We start from the raw sequence: 18834 nt of genomic DNA, 5'->3' as shown, positions 1-18834 counted from the left end.
GCGCGACTCTGCTTGCTCCTCGGCGGCGGGGGCTCGGCGGCGGCGGCGGCGGCGGCGGCGCGGACGCTGCTTCCCTCCCGCCCGCCCGCCGCCCTCCTCCGGCCGCCCCGCCCCGCCCCGTGACGCGCGCGCGGCCAACAATGGGGCGCCGGCAGGGCGCACGCGCGCGCGCGGGGCGGGGCGCGGTCACGTGGCGGGGCGCGGGGCGCGGCCGCGGCCGCAGGTAGGTGCCCGCGGGGCCCCCGGCGCGCCCCCCGCCCCAGCCTCAGCGCGCGACCCCTCCGGCGGCCCGAGCGCCCCCCTCCCCCGGGCGCGCGCCCGGCCCCCAGCGGGCTCCCCGGGGAGGAGGCGGCCCGAGCCGGAGCCTCCGCCACGTGGGCGGCGGTGCTCCCCGGCAGGGGCTGGTTTCCGGCGGCCGGAGGACCCTGCCGCTGCCGGGGCGCCCCCTGCCCTGCGTGTCCGGCGCCAGCGCCAGCCTCCCGGCGGCCCTCCCTCCAGCGGCCCGCGGTGGGGGAAGGAGCGCCCCGGCTTCTCCCTGGGCGGGCTCTCCCGGTCGCCGGGCTGGGAGCAGGCTGGGCCGCCGCCGGTGCGTCTGCCCGCAGCCTCCCGGCGGACCCCGGCCTGTCTGGGGAGCCCGGGGCGGAGGACACCAGCTCCCCAGGTGGGAGGGGGAGCGGCCTGCCCCTTCTGCCTGCCGGCGGCTCCCCCCACCCCTGACCGTGGATCCCCATCCCCTGCCCCGAGTAGCGCCCGAGTTACGGCGCGCGGGTTCCCCACCCGCTCAGACTGGCCCTGGCGCCTTCTGCCTTCTTGCCCGTGCCTGGAACCCTTCCCCGCCCTATTCTGGACCCCCAAGTCAAACCCAGCCCAAATTCCTCTTCGGGTCCCAGGCTTCTCTTTTGGGCACTTAAACACTCATGAATCTTAATTACTTCATGATAACTTATGGCCCGTCCCCTCCCCATGGGACCAAGTTCCCTGAGGACCTGGAGGGACCTGCAGATTTGCAGCTGTGCCTTTTCTCAGGGCCGGACCTTGGCCCTTCCTGGGGTCCCAGCCAGGGTGGAAGCTGGTGGGCTGCCCTTTTGGTGAACTGGAGGGAGAGGGAGAAACAAAAGGAAGCAAGGGGGTAAGTGCTGAGAAGGGGGCTCAAGAGGGAGCAGGGGTGGGGTGGGGTGGGGAGAAGTCCGACGTGAAGGGAGAATTGGGTGGTGACAGCATGGTCTGCTCCAGGATGCACTCTGGAGGTCATGCACCCACATATATGTTCCTTAGAGCACCCCCTGACCCCAGCAGTCCCCATGGGGAGGTCTTCTGACGAGCTGGGTGCCTTTTTGCTTTCCGGTTTCTGCTCCCGGGCCCCATACACATGTGCCTCCTCTGAGGGTCTTGGGAGGGGCGGCAGCATCTACTGATGGGGGAGAAACAAGAACAGTGGCCGAAGGGACCCTGTCCCAAGCTCCTAGACCCCCCTCCCTGGAGACATCAGTGTCCTTGGGGGGCAGGCGGGCAGGCTCAGCTCACACTGCGGGCATCCAGCCAACGGGAAGGTGACAGAGGAGGGCAGAACCAGAGAGCTTGGCAGTTAGCACAGTAGGTCGTCCAGCCGGAAGCTGGAAGATTTCAGTTGGAGAGATCTAGAAAGTCCGGCAAAAGACACGTGGGACCTGGGAGAGGAGGGAGAAAGCAGAGGAACAGCCCAACAACCCCAGAGAGAGCAGGGGGAATGGAGGGAAGTTGGAAATCATGGAAGGGTTTAGCCAGGACCCTGCCGCGTGTCCTGGGAAGGTGAGTCAGTGGAGCTGGGACTCCCGGGTGCTTCCAGGCCACATTCCGAATGATCAGGAAAAAGAAGGCCTGGGTTCCAGGGGAGAGGGATGGCTGGAGCAAGCTGCTTCGGGCCGGCGAGGTCTTCACCATCCGCTCGGTGTCCCGCAGGATGCACTCCGGCAAAATGAGGGAGGAAGTGCATGGTGCCTTGGGAAGGCGAGTGGAAGGGAATGGTTCCAGGCGGTGTGCAGAGGGGCACTGGCACATGGGGTTGGGGCGCCAACGAGTGCTTAGCTGTGGACCACCAGCCATCAGGAGCAGAGATTATGGCCAATTCCAAAGGAGGCCTTGGGCCAAGGAGATGAGGAGTCAGAGGAGGAGAGGGAACCGGCGCTCCACATGGTCAGGACGGGCAAGTGCTGGCCAGTTCGGTGTCCCTGGGGATTGGGCAGGAATGGCCCTGTGGTGGCACATGTTAGGGACGCCTGGGGGGGCTCAGTGGGTTCAGCGTCTGCCTTTGACTCAGGTCATGATCTCAGGGTCCTGGGATCGAGCCCCGTGTTGGGCTCCCTGCTCGGCGGGGAGCTGCTTCTCCTTGTGTGCGCTCACTGTCTCTCTCTGTCAAATAAATAAACAATATCATAAAATCTGTAAACTGTTGACCGGTGAGTAGTTTGCAGGCTGAGGTACTTGGGCGGCAGAGGGTGGTGTCCGTGGTCTGGTTTGAAACAGCAGAAACGGTGGGGTGGGGGATGGGCTAAGGCGACGCTGCAGCCAGGCGGGCGGTCAGCGGGGACAGGCTCTCTGCCTGGCACTTTGGACACTCCCGTGGGTCATTCTCAGGTGGGGGCTGTGCTGGGCACCGGGTGTGTCCATCAGCATCCCTGGACCCCTCCGTGATTCCTGGAGCCACCAGCTCCAACCCCTGCATGTGATTTTCCTGTGGTCTTAGCAAATTACCCCAAACTGGGTGGCTTTAAACCCCCGTGTATTCTCTCCAAGTCCTGGGGCCGAGAAGTCCCAGGTCAAGGTGTGGCAGGACCATCCGGTGTCTGAAGGCTCTAGGAGGGTCCTTCCTGCCTCTCCCGGCTCCTGGCCGGCCGTCCTGGGCGTCCCCTGGCTGTGGACACATCGCCCCGTTTGCCTCCGCGGTCATGCGGCTTCTCCCCGTGCGTCTGCGTCCCCGTCTCTGTCCGTCTCTGTCTCATGAGGATTCGGGACCGCTCTGCCCCAGTGGGACCTCAGTTTCGCCAATGACATCTGCGAAGACCCTGTTTCCAAGGAAGCTCCATTCGCAGGTTGAGGGGTTGGGACAGGAACTGTTCTCGGGGGAGACACAGTGCAGCCCACAGTACCGGGGTAGGACGACCCAAACCGTCCTGGGACAGAGTCCCTGGGCCCAGTTGCTGCGGCTGAGGACCGCTTACCCTTCCGTGACACGGCCAGGGCAGGTGGTGCCGAGGAAGGTCACGGTCAGATCCTGCGAGCGCTGCTCCCGAGACCCTCTGGCGGAGACAATGTGAGAGCAGGGGTGGAGCGGGGAGGTGGCGCCCGGCCCCGGGCGGCCTCCACCACCCTGGGTGTCGGCCCCTGGGCCGGCACCTGTTCGCTGTATTTCAGAACCTTCCGTGACCAAAAAACAACAACAACAACAACAACAATTTGAAGTTTTAAAAAATGTCCTTTAAGAGATGCGTTTGCAGGGGCGCCTGGGTGGCTCCGTTGGTTGAGCGACCGCCTTCGGCTCGGGTCGTGATCCCGGAGTCCCGGGATCGAGTCCCGCATCGGGCTCCCAGCTCCCTGGGGAGTCTGCGTCTCCCTCTGCCCTTCTCCCCTCTCATGCTCTCTCTCTCTCACTCTCTCAAATAAATAAATAAATAATCTTTAAAAAAAAAAAAAAAAGCTGCGTTTGCAAGTGTCTGTAAACGAGAACAGCAGGAAGGCCGAGCGAGGTGGGGTGGGCACCCCTTCTCTCTACCTTGTCCAGCACGAGGGAGGCCCTGGCGAATGTGTGGGAACTCGGCGACGGGACCCCCGCTGGGGCTGCCCTCGGGCTGGCGACAGACCCTGGGGGGGGCCGGATGTCAGAGCCGCTCCGCCTGGAAGGTGTAGACGACCCAGGCATCCATCCATGGGTCCACGGACACACACGCGTCCCCCACGCGCGGGATCGTCCCCGGCCACCGGCAGCAGTGAGGCCCCCACGTAGTGCCCCAGGGACGGAGCCCAAGCCCACGGCGGGTAGGGAGGGAACCAGACACAGAAGGCCGCGCGAGGTGTGAGTCCACACGTGTGATATGCCCAGACCAGGCCCCTCCACGGACGGGAAGGGGGCTCGCGGGGGCTGGGGTGTGGGGAACAAGGATAAAAAGCAGCATGAAGGAGGGGCGCCTGGGTGGCTCAGTGGGTTAAGCCGCTGCCTTCGGCTCAGGTCATGATCCTGGGGTCCTGGGATCGAGTCCCGCATTGGGCTCTCTGCTCAGCAGGGAGCCTGCTTCCTCCTCTCTCTCTCTCTGCCTCTCTGCCTACTTGTGATCTCTGTCAAATAAATAAATAAAATCTTAAAAAAAAAAAAAAAAGCAGCATGAAGGAAAATGCTGTAAGAAACCACCAAAACAGCAGCAGGGGGTCTGCTGGGGGGAGGGGCTGGGGCTGGGCATGGTTGTTCCCCGGGAGGGTTTTCGTGGGAGTTGTCCTTTTCGTTTTTAAATTTTTTTTTTAAGATTTTATTTATTTGACAGAGATCCCCAGCAGGCAGAGAGAGGAGGAAGCAGGCTCCCCGCTGAGCAGAGAGCCCGATGCGGGACTCGATCCCAGGACCCTGAGATCATGACCCGAGCCGAAGGCAGCGGCTTCACCCATGGAGCCCCCCAGGCGCCCCCCCCAACTTTTTTTTTAAACAGTTCTTCAAACCTTGTTGGGGAAATGCCGCGTTTCGGCCCCAGCTCCAGGACGCCGGGGGCGGGGAGCCCAGGCTTGTGCCCCCGCTGCCCGAGCTGCGGCCGGGGGTCAGCAGCTCCCTCCTCCTCCGTGGGCACATTCCAAAAGAAAAACAGTCAAGGGGAGAAAAAATCGCCGAAGAATATAAAACTGTCCTCCCGGGATGGTGTCTATTTTCAGCCTGGCCGCTGGCCGGAGCGCGTGCTGGGGGCCGTCTGCGGCGGACGCGAGGTCACCCTGGCGCACCGGGCGCTGCGGACACGGTCCCCACGCAAGGAAGCTCCTCTGTCTTCTCGTTCCCAGCGTGTGTCTGAATTCCCCTTCGTCGAGTGTTGCATTTGTTCCAGAAACACACCTGTTTTTACTGTCGAGTGACCAGCTCCTGTCCCCGGTCGGCACCCTGGACGGTTCTGTCGGCCCGTGTCAGGCCGCCCTGCGCCGCCAGCCGTGGGACCAGGTCGGCCTCCTCCTGGGGCTTCCCGGTGACGGCTGGCTCTGCGGAGCCTCCTGGCGCACGTCTGCACGTGTCTTGAACTCAGCCTAAGTTAACTTTTGTCTTTTTTTAAAGATCCCTGGCCGGGCAGCTGCTGTGTCCGCGCTGCAGGCCGCTGGCTCCCCCGTAGCCGTGGCGGGGGACCCTCCGTCTCCTTCCTAAGCGGCTGGGGTCTCTGCAAACACTTCAGGCTCCCGAGACCCTGACGTCTTCCTGTCGTTAGAATCGAGAGATAATTCGTGTGCATCACAGGTTGGCCTTTTTAATTAGTTGAATTTACTTTTTAGTAAATTTGAGAACTTGTGTGATCATCAGACTGTCGGCTTCAGAACATTATTGTTCTGCAAACAAGAAACCCCGTCCCCATCGGCAGCGCCCCCCTCCTAAACCCTGAGCCCTGGTGCCCGCGAACCGGCTTTCTGGCTCGGTGTATTGACCTGTCCTGACCTCTCATGCACGGGGTCGGGGGCGTCCCCGGGGAAACAGAGCGGTAGACTCGAAGGCGAGATCTCCAAGGGGAGACAAGGACACTGGCTGCCCCGGTCATGGAGTCACGCTGGAGACCCGAGAGGGTCTGAGGCGTGATCAGTCCTCGTCCGTGGCTGGGGCCGTCCGAGGCAGGAGCAGGCGCTCAGCTCAGCTTGGGGAGGGGAAGCCGTCTGCCCTCCCTGTACCTCGGGCTGCGTTCAGGCCCCCGGTGGCTGGAACGGGTGCCTGCGTGGACCAGCAGAGGTCTTCTCTCCGTCTGCTGAAGAAATGCTCATCTCTTGGGTGCTGGGGGGCTCAGTGGGTTAATCCTCTGCCTTCGGCTCAGGTCATGATCTCAGGGTTCTGGGATCGAGCCCCATATCGGGCTCTCTGCTCAGCGGGGAGCCTGCTTCCCCCTCGCTCTGTGCCTGCCTCTCTGCCCACTTGTGGTCTCTGTCTGTCAAATAAATAAAATCTTAAGAAAGAAAAGAAAGAGAGAAAGAAAAAGAAAAAAAAGAAATGCTCATCTTTTCCAGAAACAGCCACGGGCACCCACGGAACTCACGTTCACCAGATGTCAGGGTGTCCCTCAACCTCAGCGAGTGACATAAAATTAACACCACACTGGAAAAAAAAAAATCAGGGTGGCCTTCTGTGTCTGGGTCCCTCCCCAGGCATCATGGGCTCGGGGTCCATCCCCGGGGCAGCGCGTGGGCACCTGGCTCCTCCTCACAGCCAAGTTTCCGTTTGTTTGCTGAGACCCTGGGGTTGTTCCGCATTCGGAGGGCCTGAATCTGGACCAAGCCCTACGGGATCTTCCGGGCAGCGACTGAGCAGCACCCCCACCTCCCGGCCCTGGCCAAGGCTGAGTCCCTGGTCTAGAACGGTGCTGGGCAATAGAACTTCCCAGGTGATGCAATGTTCTCCAGATGCTGTGTCCAGTCTAGGAGCTGCCAGGGCTGGGGGCGGGGAGGGGGGAGGAGTTGGGTATTTTGGTTGTAACATACTGAAACGGAGTCCTCTGTGGCTGGTGGCCATCCTGTTGGACTATTCTAGAAATCGGAGCAAGCTGGTCCCTCTGCTCCAGCCCGTCTGGCCAGGTCCGGACCAGTCAACTCCCAGCCTGCTCTGTTCCTGTGCCTTCCTCCTCAAACTCGGTGGATCCTGAGCCGACCGGTTCCCGGGCTTCTCAAGCAAGTGCTCCCGCCCTCAAGGCGCCAGCGCGGGCACAGGCTGGGGCTAGAGGGAGCTTGGAAGGAAGGGGGAGATGGGCATGCCAGGCCACAGGCTGCCCAAAGAGATAAGGAGCCTCATCTTCAGGGTAATGCGGCTGGACAACTATAGCTGTCCCCCAGACATGTCCCTGTCCTGGTCCTGGGACCCAGGACATGTCCCCTCCTGTGGCAGAGGGGACCTCGTCACTGCCCCGATGTGAGGGTGACCCTGGGTTCTCGGGGCGCCCGGCGTCCTCACCAGAGGGAGGCAGAGGGCGGGGGTCCCAGAGACGGGCAGACCCCGCGCTGCTGGAGGGGAGGACGGGGGGGGGCGCTGCGGGCCAGGAAAGGGCAGGAGCCGGGTCTCCCTGGGGCCTGGGCAGGTGCGACCAGCCCTGCCCACACCCCTAGGACTTCAGAGCCCGAACTGTGAGACCCCCCCGTGTGGTTTCAAGTGGCCAAGCTGCTGGAGACTTGTTGCCACAGCCGCCGGAGCCTCGCACAGGTGAGGTGTCCCGGGACCCTCGAGTGGCATCGGGCAGGGGGAAACATGGCCCAGAAAGCTCTGTGCTTGCCCTGGGAGTGGGGGCGACTGGGCGGACCGGGCGTGGTTCTGCTCTGCGGTCCCGGCCCCGGCATGCAGCTGACCGTCGCTGAAGCTGGACGCAGCAGGCGAACGGGCTGCCTGGCAGTCCCCTCCTAGGCCCTTGCCGCCAGGGCTCTCTCCGGGAAGCGAGTTTGTGTGGGGGCCGCAGCTCGGGGTCAGCATGGGCTCTGGGGGGAGGGCCCTGTTGTGGGGGTGGGGACGCCAGACCACTGTCCTGTCTGCTGTGTGGCTGGACCCTAGGCCCGACCTCGCTTCTGAGGTTCCCGGGATTCGTGGCCCCTCAAGGCCTCTCTGGGTCTGGACTCGGGGACTCAGGGAGACCCAGGTTCTCAGCCAGGATGGTCCCTCCAGCTGGGGCCCCTGGGCAAGCCTGGTATCCTGTCTCCCTTCCTGGAGCTGAGCCCCTCCAGGAGGGCGGGGCCGACTGCAGGGTAGAGCCAAGCCTGGGAGGAGTTTGGGGTGGCGGGGGCTGCAGGCCGGGCTTTGACCGGCTCTGAGACGGGGACAGAAGACCCGCAGGGTCCAGGCAGCAGGGCAGACCCTCTGCGGCCTGTGCGTGGGCAGGCTGCAGCCAGGCACTGGGGCCAGCAGGGTCACTTCCCTGCGGACGCCTCCCCGGTCATCCTGCCCGTGCCGGCCCCAGGGGGACCCTCACTGCAGACTCGGGATGGAGCACGTGCGCCCTGGGGGCTCTGACCCTGGTGCTGGGAGCTGAACCCCGTCCTCCCTGGGAAAAGCCAATCAATCCCCCGGGTCCCCTTTTGCCGTCCAGCTCACGATAAGGTGACCAACATGAAACCGGGCGCTGAAGGCCCGGCCTGGGGTCCCTCTCCCGGGACACAGCGCTGCGGGTCTGCAAGTGAACGCTCCGAACCACACTCACCGAGACCGCTTTATTCAACAGTCGCCTACAGCACACGGCGCCTCCCGGGCCCCGCAGTCCCCCCGGCTGGGCAGGGGCCCCAGCACCTGGACCTCAGGCCCACACAGGGGCCAGCCCCAGACAGAGCTCCCTCAGCAGCTGTGGCCTCTGAAGGGCAGGAGGCCATGTGGCCGCAGGGGAGGGGCCCTCCTGGAGGCCGGTGGTGGCCCGGGGCCCCTGAGGGCCTGCACACACTCCCGCGCTGGTCCCGGAGAATTTGTGCTTTGATGGGCCGGGCACGAAGCTGCCGTGTGCCGAGCTGGGCCAGCGTCCTCCGACCGCCAGGTGCCTCTCACTACCTCCCAGACCCTGCGCATCAGCCAGGGTGACAGCCACACACGCAACAGCCCAGGTCCCGCCCCACAGTCTTGGGCTGTGGGCCGGGGCTGAGCGGGGACGGGAGGGCTCCCCTCACCCAAGGCACTCCAGCTAAGAGGTGGAGGGCGGAGCGTCACGGTTCCAATGGCCTCCGCACCCCGAGCTCCTCCGAGGCCGCTGCTCTGCGCACCGGGTGCTGGAAACACAGGGCCCACAGAACACACCCCAGGACAGGACCCCGGAGAGGCCGTGGCCCCAGCACCAGCTCTGGCCCTGAGCGCCGGGTGTCACCGTCCCCGCCACAGGGGGAGGGGGACGCGGAGCCCCGGCCCGTGGCACAGCTGCCTTGGAGCCCCGGCCCGGGACGTCGGCCGGGAGCTGGCTGTCACTGGAGGCCGGCTGACCGCGGGCAGGGGCGGCCGCGCCGTCGACGGTGAGCTCCCCCGACACAAAGACGAAGTTCGCCTCCACGTGCAGCAGACGCATGGGCTGACCGGTCGAGCGGACGTCCAGCCTCGTTTGTACGCGGGTTTATTGAAGGAAAACGTCTGGGCTGTGCGTTTGCCTTCAGATGAGCTCGGAGCGGTCATGGCCTTGCCCGCCAGTGGGCGCACAGGGCAGCCGTCCCGCACCCCCTTCCTGGAGGTCTGACGTGCGGACCCTGGAGCAGCGTCCCTCACACGCTGGGGGCAGGGAGCAAGACTGTTCCAAAAAATATTTCTCCAGCCCCTTGGGGACCCTCACAGGCCGCCCCGCGGCAGCTGTCCTGTGTGATGTGGCCGTGGGGACAAGGCCGGCCCCAAGTCCAGGGCGGGGGGAGGGTTCCAAGGAGGACCCCTGCAGCCAGGCCCAGAGGCGACGGGCGCGTATGGACCCAGACCCTTCAGAGGAGAGCAAACGTGGGGGGCCTGTCAGGCAGGAACTGTCCTCCAGCCGTGCCCCCGTGGACCCAGGGGAGGGGACACGCCTGGGAAGGCCTAGGAGGGGCCGCCATCATCCCCGGCCTGCTGGGCTGGGCCCCAGAGCCTGGTCCGAGTGCAGAGACAGCGGAGTCTGCAGGGGGCTCCCCGCACGCAGGCCTCCACGGGACCTCTGGAAAGACGGAAGAGGGCGCCGTCAGCACCCTGGCTGGGAGCCGCCCCCTGCACGGGGCACGTCCTTCCTCCCCGTGGCCCTGTCCAAGCGCCAGCACCTGCTTTACATGTGCTCCATCTCCTGGTCCTGGTCGGGCTCATCCTCGTCCTCGTCCTCGTCCTCGTCGTCGTCGTCGTCGGCGCCGGCCTTGTCCAGCGGCGCCTCGCCGTCCCGGGCCAGCTCCTCCACGTGGGCCAGCATGTCGGCCACCAGCGCCTCCTCGAGCCGCTTGCGTACCTGCTGTACCAGCTCCTCCTGCTTCCTGCGGACACACGGGCTGCGCTGGCCAGGGCACGCGCCGCCCCGGAGCGTCCGCCGCCCTCGCTCCCTCACCCTGGCTGCCCAACGGCCTGCGCACAGCCCGCGGCCCTCCAGCTCGGCTCCTGGGCCCTACACTCCGCCTCTGCTGGCGGTCACCGGGGGCAGGGGCCCCCCACCCGGCTGCCTTCCGTGACCGCCCCCCACCAGCACGCCCTGCAGGCAGCGGCTGCCCAGGCACCAACCCGGCCCGGTGCGTGGGCGCGCGTGACGCCTCACTGTTGCTCGAGCGTGGTTTGCAAAGGGACAATGGTGTTCGGTCACCGTGGCTAGCCAGGACCACCCATCCAGTGAGTGGCAGAATTCTGCTGGAGAATTCTAGATGGAGAACGACTTTCTTGGGTCTTTTGCCTTGTCACGGCTGTCCAGAAGGCCGCCAGCCTCGGCCGTGAGACCCTCCGCATTCCCTCCCTGTGGCCGAGACCACAGAACAGGAGCAGCACGCTGCGGGGCGCCAGGCCGGGCCGGCACCGGCTCCATCTTCTGGCAGCCTCCATCTCCTCTCCAGACGGGCCCAGACCCCCTACCTAACCCACGGTGTGATGTTCTCCTTTCTGTGGCTTTTCCGATTTCTAGAGCTTCTGCTCAGCTTTAAAAACCCGCTCGTCTTTGCGGATGGCTGTGCTCTCCTCCACTTCCCACTGCCTGGAGACAAGCTCCTCTACGGGCCGCGGGGGACTCTGTGTCTTCCCCACACAGACACAGGAGGCACGTCCACCTATGACCCCAGCTGTGAGCCACTCCCAGCCACGGCGCCGGTGCTCCAGCCCTTGTGGGCGTGGGCTCCAGAGAGCCATGAACTTGTTCTGAACTCAGCGGTGTGTTGACACTTGAGTTGCGAGAACACAGGTCCCTCTCTGCTGGAGCTTCTAGAGGTTTCTGGCCCTGCTGCCAACTCACACTATCTCCTCCCCGGGACGTCTCCCCAGATGGCTCCCGCACGTGGGGGCCTCCTGCCCGGAGCCCACCTGCACCAGGCCTGGCTGGGAAGCCGCTCCGAGGCCCAGCAGCCACAGGGTCCAGCCTAAACCTGGGCCAGCATTCGGGGCCTGGGGTGTGTCTGGCGGAACCCGTCTCCTCACTGCTCCCCAGAGCCTGCCCCGCAGGCACCTGCAAGACCTCATGAGCCCAGGGACGAGCAGGCCACGCCGCGAGCCTGTCCGCACAGGTCAACAACCACTTCCTCTTCCGAAGAACGGCCCGAGAGAACACGCACGTTTCCCAGTCCCCTCTACGGGCCGTCTTGCCTCTGGCCTGCCCCGAACTCAAGACTCGCGGGCAAGCTCCTGCTGGGGCTTTTCAAATCTGCCCTCGCCGTGGCCGCGTCCGCTCGAGCCCTGGAGCGTGACGGCAGACGCGGACTGCGGGAGACGGCGGCTCACTCCGGCCGGGGGGCGCGTGCACGGCGGTACCTGATGTCCTCGTCGGTCACCATGAAGGCCTTGCAGAGGGGCTGGGCCGTGTTCAGCCACACCCCAGGGTTCTTCTCCACGGCGGCGGAGAGCTGCCCGGTGATGGGCATGGTACTGGTGTGCAGGGCGCTGGCGATGGCCGACAGCAGGGTCTCGTCCGTGCAGCCGGGCCCCACGCCTGCTGGGCACAGCGCAGTGGTCACCACCAGGCCTCGGGTGGTCACTCTCCCAGAGCCTCGGGTCTGGATCCCGATCTGCCCGTACAGACGCTCAGGTCCCCCTCGCGACGGAAGCAGAGCCGCGCCCGCCCGTGACCACGCGGCAGTGTTTCCACGGTGCGGAAGCAAGACCCCGTGTGCCTCGTCTTTGCCGGCCGCCCCCCACCCCCAGCCCGTGAGCCACCTCCCACCTGTGCTGCGGCAGGCCTGCCAGCTGGGCTCCAGGATCCGGGGCCAGGGCCCGGACCAGCCCCGTCCTGCACGGAGGGGAGCCTCACCCCCGCGGGGCCAGACACTGGACCCCCCACCCCTGTGCTGTAGGAGCACCTGCGCCTGACACCCTCGCCCCCTGCGGTTACCCTGCAGGCCCTTGGGGAGGTCCATGGTCTTGACGAGCTCCTCGGCGATGTCAAAGGCATTGAGACCGCTCAGCTTCTTCTCCCAGAAAAGCTGTCACCAGACAGAGACACGGAGCTGAGGGTTGTGTCCCCACCAGCGGCAGCCCTGGCCAGCCCCGACGAGAGTGGAGCCTCCATACGCGGGACAGCGGTCTCAGCACGACCTCTGACCCCCACATGCCAGACCCACCTGCCTGGGAGCGAGGGGGCGGGGGGACCCGTGGGACTTCCCGCAGGCCCGTCCTCCGAGGCCACGGGAACTGCGACCCGGGGTGTCAGCCCTGCCATTGATGCCGACCATCTACAGCTCCCAGACCGCGGCACTACCCCAGGGAGGCAGAACCTCCTTCAGCCTGAAACTTCACTTCTCAGTCCACTGTCCACCCAGGGCTGAGCTGCGAGGCCCCCCAGAGACCCCACCACGGCCGGGCAGCGCGTGCGAGGCAGAGGACGCCGCGGCCCCACAGAGCGAGGAGCTCACACCCGCAGACAGCACCGTGGGACTCTGGGGACAGCATGCAGACACACAGGTCTGACCAGTCACTTAGGTGGCGATGCCCCCGGTGCCCCGGGGGGGGGGGGGCGGCGACACGAATGACACGGGACCCCACTGCCTATGAGGACCCGGCCTGGGGCCGTGCACAGGGCCCGGGGGCTCACCTGCCGAGGCTGCTCCACGGCCTTCTGTGGGTCACTCTTCACCTTGTTGCTGGGGTGGTTGGTGATCTTAGTCACTGGCTGCTTGAAGATGGACGCGGTCTGTCTGACGGGGAGGGCCGTGTTCAGGTCCGGCTTGCCCTACGGAGATACGGAAGCTGGCATGGCGGCCTCGGGCCTCAGCGGGCTCTCCCAGGCAGTGGGGAGACCCCTCCCCGTGGGCTTTGGTGAACAGATCCTGTGCCCCTCAGTCACCAGCGTACCCTGCAGCGTCCCCAGAGCCAGCCCAGTCTCCTCGATGCCCACAGCAGGGGCGCGCTGGGGCTCCGGGTGAACCCCACCCGACCTCCTGTACCATGTTCTCCCCGGAACGCGGTGCAGCGGGGGCCCTGCCGCAACTGTCCTGCAGCACACACGCCCATCAGAGACACAGGGTCCCCGGGCACCTGCGTGTGGCCCGCCAGCCACTGAAGACGGGCTGCCCTCCAGTCCCTGCAGGGACGCCAGGACGGCCACGTTCGGGGGGACAGAGGGACAGGCACACCGGGGACGGCCAGGGGCCGCAGACCTGTGGCCTCTCCCAGGACGGAGGGAAGGTGGGTGTCCTCCTTCCTTCTACCTTTCTGTAGCTCCCACATCTCTCTCAGCAGACAGAGACAACTTTAGTACCACGACAAACCGAACTGGGGAAACCTCTCTCCACCCAAAAGTAGAGTTGCTTTTTCTTTTGAAAGATTTTTTTTTTTAATTTTAAATTTATTCACTTGAAAGCTTGGGCAAGTGAGAGCACGAGGCAGAGGCAGAAGGAAGGGGGGAAGCAGCTCACCACCGAGCAGGGAGCACGATGCAGGGCTCCATCCCAGGACCCTGGGGTCACGACCTGAGCCGGACGCAGACAACCAACACTAAGCCACCCAGGTGCCCCAAACATTTACTGACCCAGGAGGGAGAGCCTGGGCAGGGGGAGAGGGAGAAGCAGACTCCCAGGCTGAGCACAGAGCCTGCGTCGGGACTCGATCCCAGAACCCCGGGATCACGACCTGAGCCAGAACCAACAGTCGGACCCTCCCCTGTCAGAGCCCCCCCACCGCGCCTTCATTCGTGCATCGTGTGTTAAAGCGACCCGTGCGCCCGCCGCGGGCCTGAGCCCATGAGCCCTCGAAGAGGGCCGAGCCGCCCACCGCCCGCGCCCGCGGCTCACCTTGGCCTGGCTGGCCGAGTCGTAGCGGACCCGCTGGCGGCTGCGGTTCATCTTGCCCACGAGCATCTTGCCCGTCCGGAAGTCGAAGGTGCTCAGGTCCATGGAGCCCCCCAGGTACCGCGCCAGCTGAGGCTTGCTCCGGAACTTCTTCCCACTGGGGCTGCGGACGGACAGGCGGTCAGCGGCGGGCAGGTGCGCTGGGCCGGCCTCCGCCCTGTCCCTAGGGCTGCCTCCCGGCCGGAGCCCCCAAGAGACCTCAGCACTGAGAGCGAGGCTCGACACCCCGGTGCAGCAGGGTGGGGCCCAGTCCCAGAGTCTGACTCACGTTTCGGAACATTCCAGAAACACAACCAGGCCATGTTCTTGTGAAAGACCCCAAGATCGCAGGTGGCTGAGGGACAACCCCTAACCACAGTCTCCTCCCCGTGGGTACCATGGAGGAACTAGGGCATCCTGGGGGTGCGGTCAAATCTCAGGTTAGGCTTCTGGGCCAGGACCCCAAGAGCTGCCCAGCAGGACTGCTGGGAGGTCCAAGGCCAGGAGCTCTGAGGCGGGGACGCTCGTGACCCCGCTCAGCTCGCAGACCGTGTGGCCCCGTCTCTAAGGGTGGGCGCCGACCCTCGGGGGCCTGCTCAATGCACCAACAGCTCCGGCGGGCCAGGAACCGCTGGGCGCGCCGCCGGCCGCTCGGGACCCGGACAGCACGGCAGCCCCTCGCTCAGCGACCTGGCGGAACGGACACCCGGTGTTCAGAGCGGCGGACTCGGAGGGCGTGAGGTGGAAACGGCCGAAATGTGCACTGGGATGGGGAAACAGGGGCTCACACGGTCCCCCACGCACAGGAGCGTCCCTGGCCGTGAGCGGGAGGGAGGACGGACCACGGGCCCACACGCACAGGGAGGGAACCAGACACAGGCCATGCAGGGTGTGAGTCCACGTGCGACACGTCCACGGACGGAACAGGGCTCATGGGGGCCAGGGGCTGGGACGGGGGTGGTCACCGCTAATGGGGACGGGGCCCCACCTGGGGAGAGGGAACGTCTTAAGGCTCGCCCTGGTGAGGACACACGACTGTGACACGGGGCTCGGCCGACCTGCACGCCTGCAGCGGGTAAACCGCAGCGCGCAGGGTCCATCTCCGCCGAGCCCCGCAGGGTCCATCTCCGCCGAGCTGCCGGAAAAAGCACTCGTGTGGGGCCCGGCAGGCCCGGTGCCTCTAATCCAGGCAACAGCACGTCTGCCCCCCGAGCCTCCCAGGGACCACGGACGGCAGCGTGGAAGCGCAGCGGAAGGAAACCCCCTCCCCTCCAGCATCAGGACCCACGGGGCAGCCGGCTGCACTCGGCTCTGGCCCCCCCACCAGGGCCGTGGCTGCAGGCCGGGCGATTCCCCGGGGCCCGGAGCCCAGCACACACGGGCCTCGGACTCCTGGCTTCGGGATGACTGACCGCTCCAGCACACCGGGCTGGCTTGCGGGCACACCGAGCCTACGTGCCCAGGACAGCAGGAAGGCACCGGGGTCAGGGACGGCCAGAGGAAGGAGAGGAGCCCCCAGAACGCGCCAGCCTTTCTCTGCGTCCAGTCACGCCTCCCCCACGCTACCTGAGAACAGCAAATGGACACAGGGCACAGGGAAGAGGCTGCGGGTACAGCACTGGCGGTTAAGGGTCTGGGGCTTTCGGGGTGAGGGAAATGTGGAGGTGGCCACACCCACCTATGAATGTGCTAGAAACTGTTCAGTTGTGCGCTTCAAACGGGAGAACTGTCCACACGTGAATCGTTCTCTCCATGAAGCTGTTCGAGAGAGACTAGCTCCCGAGGGCTGGGGCAGCGATGCTAACGGACAAAGGGCTCGTTTGGGGGTGATGGAATGTTCTGGAACTAGACAGATGTCACGGCTGCACAATTTCGTGGGTGTACTAAAAACGGCACCCCACGGTGCGTGCCGCCGACAGAGCGAACTCGTGAAAGCGGTTCTGCGGCCCAGCTCTGACGCCAGGAGACGTCGCTGCGGCTTCACCGAGAACCACCACCCTGCGTTGCTCTGAAAGCAGTCGTGGGGCAGTAAGAGCACCGCGGCCTCTCTGGGAGTGGGGCCGAAGCCGGAGGACACACACCGGCAGCCAGAGGCGGGGGGACGCAGGGCTGCGGCTGGTCCGTCGGGGGGCCGGTTGAGGCACGAGGAGCCGCGCCCCAGCCTTGAGCCCCAGCCCCGGAGATGGCCGCAGGACTGACGCGCAGCCTGGCCTCCCATCCCAGGAAGGGCTGCTGCGAGGGTCGCGGGAGCAGAGCACGGGCAGCCAGGACACCCAGCAGCAAGGTACAACCTCCGCCTGCTGCCCCAAGGAAGTTGGCCACTGTGCTAAGTCCCTCCTGCTTTTCCTGAACACGGTTCTCCTTCTAACGTCAGGTCCCCCGGAGAAGGCCTCCCTACTCCGTACCTCTCCAAAGAGCTACCCCTGAGGTCAGGGTACTGACCTGCCACAGCCCCTCACCCTCCTGCTGGACAGAAGACGCCAGGCACGACTTTCACAGAGAAAAGACACGGCTGCAGCCCCCGGAAAAGACCGATGCTGCAGCCCCCGGAAACAATCTGTGGGGTCGCTCCGCCTTTCCTGCATGACAGTCTTGCCGAGAACACACGCCCTTCCCCCACTCGCTCTATGGACAAGGAAATCCAGGCCCACGTGTTCCTAGGGACGAGGCTCGGCCCCAGGCCAGGTCTGCTGGACTCGAGGCCCTCGCTCCCCTCTGCACGGAGAACGAGGAGGAACCATCCACGCTCCTCCCCAGCCGCCTCGCTCAGCCGTAGCTCCTGTAGGTGGAGAGGCCAGAGACCCACGTTCCGGAAAACACCATGGGTTCCAGATCACACCCCGAAACCTCCCACCCAGCAGGAGTGAAGGGGACACCCCCTGCCTGCTAGATCACCCAGCTCAAGGACGTGGGAATGGGAGGGGACCCTCCCGACACTTCCCCCAGCTCAGTGGTCATGGGAAAGCTGGCAGTCTATCTGTTCCCTGTCTGGGGCTTGCTCCCCTAGACAGACCCTCATGCTCAGGTCCAGGGGCTCAGAGGAAGACCCCACTGGGCTGAGGCCCTGAGAGATGCCCACACAGGTGGGGACAGGAGGCGGAGCAACGTTCTCCAGGTGCTTCCACCCCGCTGCCCTTGGCTCAGCCTCCCGGGGCCTCTGCACAGCAGCACACCTGCTGCCAGGACAGCCCCTCCCAGCTCCACCGCCGAGAAGCCGTCCCGGACCGGCCCCAGCCTCACCCAGCCCCCCATGGCTGACCCTCACAGAGCCCTGCCCGTCTCAGCGGACGTCATCAGCCGGAACCACGGGAGCAACGGGCGGCCAGCTGCCGCAGCCGCCCCGGAGAGGAAGGCGCGGGTCTGACTCCCAGCGGGCCTCAGCCTTGCGCTCCGACAGGGACACAGACGCGCGGGCACGCGGGGAGCATAGGGGGCTCCTCACGGACCCAGCAGCACGGAACCACCGCAGCCAGCACGGCAGGGACACGACGGCCAGCAGCGAAGGACGGTGTCCCCGAGAGCCGCTGCGGCGGTCACACTGCCTCAGTGCCTGACATTACGGGGTCCCCGATCTTCCGGGGACCAGAACCCGCACCGGGGTCATGGCCGAGGCGCCGGCCCGTCCTTTCCCGCCGGCTTCGCTCCTTCCCCGCCACGCGGCCAGCAAAGGCCCCGGAGGGACCCGAGCGCGGGGTGGGCGGCACAGGAGTCCCGCCCCGCCTCGGCCTCGCACGGGCGGCTTCTGGGAGCTTCAACACGTGGCGGGTGTCCGCGACCCGAGCGCGCCCCAGGCCGCTGCAGCAGGGGCTCAGACCTGGACGGGGAATTGGACGGGAGGGCAGACGGCAGGTGGCCGACTGCCCGGGGCCGGCCCGTCGCCGCCCACCACTATTCGTCCCACCGACGAGCCCGCGGGAGGGGCGCTCACGGTCCCGCGGTGCCCCCCCCCGCCGCCCACGCCGCGGGCTGCGCGCGCGCCCCGCGTGATCCAAGGGACAGCCCAGCCCCCACCCCCGCCTCCCAGCGGCGTCTGGCCCGCTCCGGGCGCCCGTCGCCCCGCCGGCCGGTGTGCCGCGGCCGCCGAACAAAGGCCGCCGCCCGGCCCGCGCCGCCCCGCACTCCACGCGGCCGAGGGGGAGGGGGAGGGCACGCACGCGCACTGGCCCGGGGCCGCGGCACGCACGCGCACTGGCCCGGGGCCGCCGCGCGCCGGCACGCACGCACGCACGCACGACGCACGCGCGGGGCCCAGGCCGCAGCCCCGGTCGAGGCGCCCGGGCCGCCGCAGAGGCCGCTGGGAGGCGCCCGTTGGGGCCCTGCCCGGCCGGCACGTTCATTCACCTATAGTAAAAGACATCCCTGTGGCCGGCCGACAGCCCCGACCTTCTGGGCACTTCTTCCCTCTCCCAGCCCTGCGGGAGCGCCGGGCACTCCCACCTCTTCCGCTCCATCGCGCCCGGCTCCTCGGCCCGCCGCCGCCGCCGCCGCCGCCGCCGCCGCCCGGACCCCCGCTCGCCGCCGCCGCCTCAGCTGCCTCCGTCGCCGCCGCCGCCGCCACTTGCCGCGGCTGTTCCGGCCCGCGGGCCCCCGCCCTCCGCCCCCAGCCGGGCACGCGCCGGCTTTGCCGCCCTTTCGGCCCCCTCCCCGCGCTCGCCAGCCCCCGCTCGGGGGGCCCGCTCCGCCCACCCGCCCGCGCGCGGGGCCCCGTGCTGCGCAGGCGCCGCGCGG

The 18834-nt window shown here is 66.4% G+C and overlaps 1 protein-coding gene across 7 annotated transcripts; it reads right to left on the bottom strand.

The window, feature by feature from the left end:
* Positions 1-8371: 8371 nt before the first annotated feature.
* On the bottom strand, positions 8372-18598 carry MBD3 (methyl-CpG binding domain protein 3). 7 transcript variants are annotated; one of them, XM_044254674.1, is made up of 8 exons: positions 15785-18067; positions 15095-15241; positions 14071-14230; positions 12873-13010; positions 12174-12264; positions 11597-11774; positions 9925-10128; positions 8372-9824 (listed from the first exon to the last, which is right to left on the bottom strand). In XM_044254674.1, the coding sequence occupies exons 2-7, from the start codon at positions 15229-15231 to the stop codon at positions 9930-9932; spliced, it is 903 nt and encodes a 300-aa protein (XP_044110609.1). In that variant the 5' UTR covers positions 15232-15241; positions 15785-18067; the 3' UTR covers positions 8372-9824; positions 9925-9929. The 7 variants fall into 7 exon arrangements, with proteins under 7 accessions (XP_044110609.1, XP_044110611.1, XP_044110610.1 ...); XM_044254676.1 differs by lacking the exons at positions 15095-15241; positions 15785-18067 and adding an exon at positions 18544-18598; XM_044254675.1 differs by lacking the exons at positions 15095-15241; positions 15785-18067 and adding an exon at positions 18448-18572.
* Between the last annotated feature and the right edge of the window lie 236 nt (positions 18599-18834).

The sequence above is a fragment of the Neovison vison genome, chromosome 6, assembly GCF_020171115.1.
Source record: "Neovison vison isolate M4711 chromosome 6, ASM_NN_V1, whole genome shotgun sequence".
NCBI lineage: Eukaryota > Metazoa > Chordata > Mammalia > Carnivora > Mustelidae > Neogale > Neogale vison.
This window is presented reverse-complemented; position numbering and strand designations above follow the sequence as displayed.

What these genes read in the sequence shown, in the direction of transcription:
- MBD3 (XM_044254674.1), bottom strand. Translation starts at nt 15,231, where the DNA reads ATGGACCCTGCGGGGCTCGGCGGAGATGGACCCTGCGCGCTGCGGTTT. An exon ending in CCGTGGAGCAGCCTCGGCAG is followed by an intron (nt 12,265 to 12,872) that starts GTGAGCCCCCGG and finishes GTCTGGTGACAG; the next exon opens with CTTTTCTGGGAGAAGAAGCT. An exon ending in GTGACCGACGAGGACATCAG is followed by an intron (nt 10,129 to 11,596) that starts GTACCGCCGTGC and finishes GTGTGTCCGCAG; the next exon opens with GAAGCAGGAGGAGCTGGTAC.